Source organism: Cucurbita moschata, unplaced genomic scaffold (assembly GCF_002738365.1).
Source record: "Cucurbita moschata cultivar Rifu unplaced genomic scaffold, Cmos_1.0 Cmo_Scf00028, whole genome shotgun sequence".
In the NCBI taxonomy this organism is placed as follows: domain Eukaryota; kingdom Viridiplantae; phylum Streptophyta; class Magnoliopsida; order Cucurbitales; family Cucurbitaceae; genus Cucurbita; species Cucurbita moschata.
In genome coordinates this window covers 345937-353084 of record NW_019268544.1, presented here as the reverse complement: position 1 = coordinate 353084, position 7148 = coordinate 345937, and the positions used below count along the sequence as shown (strand labels likewise).

General features: G+C 40.2%; 2 protein-coding genes across 5 annotated transcripts in view; both read left to right on the top strand.

The window, feature by feature from the left end:
- LOC111463280 (protein IQ-DOMAIN 1-like) overlaps positions 1–1575 on the top strand; it is a 4645-nt gene extending 3070 nt beyond the window's left edge. Inside the window, exon 6 of the mRNA XM_023107162.1 lies at positions 564–1575. Coding sequence (XP_022962930.1) covers positions 564–1256 — 693 coding nt within the window. The 3' untranslated portion in view covers positions 1257–1575. The remainder of the gene's footprint in view (positions 1–563) is intronic.
- Positions 1576–3073: 1498 nt separating this feature from the next.
- On the top strand, positions 3074–6803 carry LOC111463279 (interactor of constitutive active ROPs 2, chloroplastic-like). Of its 4 annotated transcripts, none has more exons than XM_023107160.1 (4): positions 3074–3435; positions 4090–4177; positions 4279–4444; positions 5189–6803. In XM_023107160.1, exons 2-4 carry the CDS (start codon positions 4158–4160, stop codon positions 6632–6634), a joined length of 1632 nt encoding a protein of 543 aa, XP_022962928.1. In that variant the 5' UTR covers positions 3074–3435; positions 4090–4157; the 3' UTR covers positions 6635–6803. The 4 variants fall into 4 exon arrangements, with proteins under 4 accessions (XP_022962928.1, XP_022962926.1, XP_022962929.1 ...); XM_023107158.1 differs by having other exon boundaries at positions 4076–4177; XM_023107161.1 differs by lacking the exon at positions 3074–3435 and adding an exon at positions 3603–3697.
- The last annotated feature ends 345 nt before the right edge of the window (positions 6804–7148 follow it).

Below are 7148 nucleotides of genomic sequence, written 5' to 3'. Positions count from 1 at the left end.
GGGGGGGGGGGGGGGGGGGTGGATTGTGAGTTCCCACATCGATTAGAGAGGGAACGAGTGTCAGCAAGGACGCATGGCCTTGAAGGGGGGTGGATTGTGATATCCCACATCAATTCGAGAGGGAAACGAGTGTTAGCGAGGATGCTGGGCCCTGAAAGGGGGTGGATTGTGAGATCCCACATCGATTGGAGAGGGGGAATGAGTGCCAGCGAGGATGTTGGGCCCTGAAGGGGGGTGGATTGTGAGATCCCACATTGATTGGAGAGGGGGAACGAGTGCTAGCGAGGACGTTGGGCCCTAAAGGGGGGTGGATTGTGAGATCCCATGTCCGTTGGAGAGGAGAACGAGACATTCTTTATAAAGGTGTGAAAACCTCTCAAGCGGTGGACTTAGGCCGTTACATGCACATTCTCCAACTGTCCGAGATTCGAATCTTCCCATTTCACATTTTTTTTCTAAACCATTTTATATTCTTCTTCTCGAGTTGTATTTATTTGCTAGAGTATCGAGTTTTCGATGAATGAAATCCTGAGTTTGATTCGAGTATCGTTATCTGTCTACAGCAAACCTGGAAGAATTCTGCAAAGTCTGTAAACCCAGCATTCATGGATCCAAGCAATCCCACCTGGGGTTGGAGCTGGTCGGAGCGATGGAGCGGAGCTCGAGTACACGATGCTCCTGACCTGACAGGAAAAGAGTCAAACACCAGTCATTCCGGTAAGAAGACGACGAGTCGTGGCATTGTTGGCGGAGAAATCAGCAAATCATTCGCTCGATTTCAGCTGAACTCAGAGATGGATTCCCCAACAGGCAGCCAGAAAACAACTCACTCTGCTTTCCAACCCTCCTCAACTCCTTCCAAGCTAGCTTCATCTCCCAAAGTAAAAAAAATGAAGCCTCCAAGCCCAAGAATCCTCATGCTTCACGACGACGACTCGAAAAGTATGGTCAGCAGTATGCAGTCCGAAAGATCACGAAGGCACAGCACAGGAGGAGGAGGACCTTCGGCAAGGGACGACGATAACATGTCAACCACGAGCGCCGTTCGGAGTTACATGACACCAACTGAATCAGCAAGAGCAAAATCCAGATTGCAGAGTTCATTAGGAACTCCAGAGAAAGGATCTTCAGCAACAGCAAAGAAACGTCTCTCGTACCCTCCTTCACCCGCCTTGGCAAGACGACATTCAGGTCCGCCCAAGCTCGAAGGCGACGTCGATATCGGAAACAGCATCAGCAATGGAGTTGGTGGCTAAATTATGCTGAACAAGATTGGATGAACTGAAGAAGATTTGTTAAAATGGTTAACCTTACAATTTATTTGTTTTTTTTTTTAATTCCACACACACCATCTATCACTTGAAATGATCCATGAAAAGGGAATTTGTTCATTCTAAATGTGTTTGAATGTGTTCTGGGAATCTGCTAAATTCTTGAGTTTGATACTCACAGGGCAAGGCAGGACATGTCGTGTGGGTCACTGCTATTTTTACATCTTCCATTGTGATTATTTTTTCCACGAACTTCTGTATTATTTTTTATTTATCCACTTAATTTCTTGATTACTCAAGTTAATCTGTGATTGCTTTTATTTTCTCCATTTTTTGTTTGGATAATCAACGTATCGCGTTAGCCTCACGGTTCTAAAACGCGTCTACTATGGAAAGGATCTAGTCCTAATTTGACAAGTGTCTCGCACCGTTCGGTGATTTCTCTAATACCATTTGTAACAGCCTCGGTAGGAGATATGTTCGTTATGTATTGCCGTCAACTTCATGGTTTTAAAACGTGTCTGCTATAGAGTGAATCTAGTCCTACTTCAATCAGTGCCTCGTATCGTCTGGTGACTGACTCTAACATCATTTTGTAACAACCCCACTAGCAGATATGTCCATTACATATCGCCGTCAGTCTCACGCTTTTAAAACGCGTCTACTATAAAAAGGGTCTAGCCCTACCTCGACTCGTACTTCACATCATCCGATTACTGACTCTAATACCATTTGTAACAGCCAAAGTCCACCTTTAGCAAATATTGTCCTCTCTGAGAGATTTCTACTGTCTTATAAGAAATGCTTCATTTTCCTCGTGTATAATATTTTCTTTAAATAGTACTGTACCATACGGGCTTAAAATCGAAACTCTAATTTGAAAATTTTAAATAGGCTATTTGAAGTCTGCAGGTGAAGAAACTAAGACACAATCGATATTTTTCGATATTGTTGTGAGGAATGTTCAAATTCGATGACTTCGACTTGAATTTTGAAGAAAAAAAGTCTATAACACTATAAGTACGAACTCAAAACTGAAATCCTAATTGAGTCTATTGAACCATGTGCATAAAAAACTGAGTCTCGATTGAGATTTTTCGACATTATTGTAGGGGAATGTTCAAATTTGATGAGATTTCGACTTGAATTTCGAAGAAACAGAGCCTATAACACTTTAAATTTTGTGTTTAATAATGTTTTTATAGATTTAAAATTTGTAAAAAATAATTCGAATTTAAATTTTATGTCACCTAGATTTGTTATTAGGGTTATATGCCATGGAAGGTGCTGTTGTTGTTTAATTGTTTTTAGCCTGTAACATTATTTTCTTACAAATTATTTTCAACTCATTTTTCAGTCACGTTTTCTAAAACGTGACTAAGGCTCGATCATACGTTTAAATTGTCCTTGACTTACAATTTTCATACAATAAAACAAGTGTCGCGCAATCGTTGTCTTTTGACGTAACTTTTGAAGTAGAAAATTTGGTTCATATTATTAATTAATTGTCAATTTTTCTATATATATATATATATAGTTTCTATTAGACTTTATTTTATAAATTTTAAAAATATATTCATTTTGTATCTTTTATTATTGGAAAATTATTGTTATTATTTAATGTTTTTCTTTTGACGTAGATCAATAAATTAATTAGAAACTAAATATCTTTATAAAATTATAAGAGATTAAATTAAAATGGAATAAAATAAATATTTTATGTCGATGAGATTTTTCAGCATGAAAATTAAATTGTTGTAATCTACAAGAACTCGTAAGAACCAAATTGTTATTTGGCATCCAAAACCCAAGTGGTTCAACGATGAACACTCGAACAGAGATTTGTAGCTTTCACAGGGCTTGAAGTGTTCGATAAGAATCGTGAAAGAAAATTTGTCTTTAGCGTTCATATGAGCAGCTTGAACGGAAATCCGGCATTTCCTTCTGCACAGAATGGCCATGGCTATGGCTATGGCAGTGGTCCTCCTGCTCTGTTCATGGAGAAGGTTAACAATCACGGGTCCTTTTCATCACATGGATGCCTACACGTTAGTCAAGCGCAAAGCAATTGAGCGGCGACCCATAATTCAATCGGTTAAGTAAAAGCCGAAGTTGTTGAAATCTGATGGCTGAGTTCTATCTTCCAACTCAAAACGAATTCAGAGTAAGTGATCCTCCCGATTCACGTTACTGTTTCAGCTTCGTCTTGTTGAAAACAAAACTTTTCTCTGAGGACAAACATCAAACACCTTGTGGGCATTGCTCATTTCCGCAAAATTTGCTCCCCCCATTGGCCATTTGGGCTGTAATTGAAAATTCAATGATCAAATTTTGCTCCCCCCTTGGTTTTTGTGCTAGTTTTCATCTCTTGAAACTTCCTGATTTGCTTGTGATTCCTTATATTCTGGGTTGAGTTCTTAATTTTGGTCTTCTTTTGTTCTTGATATGATTGTTAGCTGCAGTACCACGACAACAATATCTGATCTACTGAGTTTTAGTACAAATTCTCCATGATATTCTTTACTGTTTCTCAAATAAACAAACAAACAGGTTGGCCCAGGGAGGGTTGAAGATTATGAAACTTTACATATTGCCATGATTTGTTGGGGCCATCAGAGCACTGTGAGAAAGTAATGAACTAAAGAAAGTTGAGAAAAAGAGATTCTATAGACCTTTTCTTTTGGTTTACTTATTTCTTTTCTAAGTGGCTTTGGTTGGTAGAAGTGGGAGTTTCTTTGAAGGGAGTGCTTGTTTTCTTTGTTATGTTTGAATTTTAATGAAATAATTCTCTGAAACTGAAGCAGTTCTTGTGGGTCAGAGAGCTTTGGAGGAGAATATCAACTATTGATTCATCCTGCTTTTGTTCTTCACAAGGAACTGCTAAATATGCAGACTTCAAAGCCCAAGTAAGATTGTGATTCTTCCTTCTTCCTTTTCAGATGATCTTCAAACTGACATTAATTCATCTATGGCTGTGGTGTTGATTCTCTTTCTGTTGTGAGTGCAGAAGTTTGGAAGCACCACTGAGGAAACCTCGACCCGCTCGACAAGTTAAAGCTCTTGGTTCGGATTCTGTTTCGGATGCCTCGGCTCCATTTTCTTTGAGTAAGATGACAAAGGAAAGAAATCCTAAGACTGGTGTAATGAAATCAGTTCAAAGTTCAGTAGTTGAGGTACTTCTCCCTAATAATGATCCTGCTTGTTTGAGAAGCTGTTCTGAGTTCAATTTTATGTTATTTAGAATGAAATGTGAGATCCAGTTGGAGAGAGAAACAAAGTATTCTTTGTAAAGGTGTGGAAACCTCTCCCTAGCAGACGCCAATATCTGCTAGTGGTAGGCTTAGACTGTTATGAATGGTATCAGAGCCAGACAGCGGGAAATGTGCCAGCGAGGATGCTGAGTCCTGAAGGATGCTGAGCATCGAAGGGGGGTGGACACCAGGCGGTGTGCTTGAGCCTCGAAGGGGGTGGATTGTGAGATCCTACATCGGTTGGGGAAGGGATGAAACATTCTTTATAAGAGTGTGGAAACCTCTCCCTAACAGACGCATTTTAAAAACCTTGAGGGGAAACCCGAAAGGGAAAACCCAAAGAGGACAATATCTGCTAGCGGTGGGCTTTGGCTTTCCATAAAAACTCGGTGAAAGCATGAGCCAATTTCTTTTCTTTTGATAGCTTTTATCTCTCATTTTCTTCTAGTTAGCTCTCATTTCAATTGAAGTTCTTGGTTTCTTTAATTCTGCTCAAAATGCCCATTTTTTATCGGAGAAACTGTTCATAAACTTATTTGCATAGCGTATGCATCCTCAAGTCTTTTGCAGATGAGAATTTCTCATTTGCACAATGTTATTCATCTGCAGCTTTGATAACAAATTCACTGTAAATGATTTACATTGTTAGTATATTTTGAAATCCAGAAAAAACGTCCAAATCGAGTTTCTACGATGGAATCACGGATTGCTGAACTTCAAGATGAACTGAAAAAGGCAAGGGATCAACTAAACACCTCTGAATCATGGAAAAGGAGAGCAAAAGAAGAAGCTGAAGAGGCTAAGCAGCAGCTTGAATTCATGTCCTTAGAGCTCAAGGATTCTAGACAGCAATTGGTAGAGCTTTCTGCTTCTGAAGACGAACGAATCCAAGAGCTACGGAAAATTTCGCAGGATCGAGATAGAGCATGGCAGTCTGAGCTTGAGGCCCTCCAAAAACAGCATTTAATGGATTCTGCGGCTTTGTCTGCTGCCATGAATGAAAATCAGAAGCTCAAGCTTCACCTCGAAAGGATAGCCGGTTCGGAGGCGAACCAGAATAGACATGCTGAGATTCAGGGCCTCAGAGTAGAACTCAAAGAAACACTTTCACTGGTGGAGGAACTTAAATCCAAGCTCTCTGATTATGAAGATTCTGAAGCTCAAGCTCTTGATGATCTGACAAAAACACAAATGGAGCTAGAAACTGCAAATGCAACCATCGAAACGCTTCGATCAGAGGGAGCAAACGCTATGATCATGTTCAACTCTGTGTCCTTGGGGTTGGAGCAATCCAAAGAAAAAGTTACATCACTGGAGGCTCTTATTAGCAAATATCAGGATGATTTGGCTGAGCTTAATTGTATTAGATCTGAAATGGGTCAATTGAGACTAGCATTAGATGTTGCTGATAGAAGGTATCAGGAAGAGCAGCTTCGGAGCGCGTTACAGATCAGAAGTTCTTATGAAGATGCGGAATCGGTAAAATCGGAGTCACGTTTGAAAGAGGCTGCATTTGAAGCTGAACTCACTCGAGCCAAGGCACAAATCGAGCAACTGAGGACACGTCTCGATGATGAGGCTCGACTTCTAAGTATTGCGAAAGACGACGAAACATCGAACTCGAATCAGAAAACTAAAGAAAGTGAAAACGAACAGCTGAAGAAGTTAGAGGCTGATATTGAGGAGTTGAAGGCAAGCTTGCTAGATAAAGAGACAGAGTTGCAAGGAATCATTGAAGAAAACGATATGCTCCGAATCGATATTCAGAAAATGGAAACAAACGGTGAAAGGACTGATCTGGAAGAACCAACAAAATCTGCAAATGAAGAGGCTTTAGCCAAGCTCGACTGTGTAAGCGAAAGCTCGGAAATGGAGGCGGAATTGAGGAGATTAAGGGTGCAGTTAGATCAATGGAGGAAGGCAGCTGAGGCAGCTGCAGCAATGCTCTCACCAGGGAAAGATGGAAAAGTTGTAGAGATTTCAGGTCCTGCTGACAGCAACTATTCTCTCGGCACGTTCTACTCCGATGACCTCGACGACGACTCGACGAAGAAGAAGAATATCAACATGCTGAAAAGGATAGGTGTTCTATGGAAAAAGAATCAAAAGTAGATGGAATTCCAGCAGCATTTTCCCTGCAAGTGTTATGCAAATTGGGTTGGCTTCTTCTTTTTTATAATTTTGGCTTGAATTCAAAAGGCAAACAAATATTTTATAGTATAGTTGAAAAACTGGTATACTAATGGATTCGTGATACACCGTTACGTATCGTCGTCAGTCTTACGGTTTTAAAACATTTAGGAGAGAGGTTTCTACACTTTTATAAGGAATGCTTTTGTTCTACTCTCCAACCGAGGTAGAATCTCACAATCTACCCCCTTTGGGACCTAGCATCCTCGCTGGCACACCGCTCGGTGGCCAGCTCTAATATCATTTGTAACAGTCCAAGCTCACCGCTAGCAGATATTGTTCGCTTTGGCTCGTTACGAATGGCTATCAATCTCACGATTGTAAGAAATGCTTCATTCCCCTCTCCAATCGACGTGGGATCTCACATTTTTTCATTTTTCTCATAGTCGTAAAAATTAAATTATTAAAAGCATAACAGGATCGTAATTGATAGAAG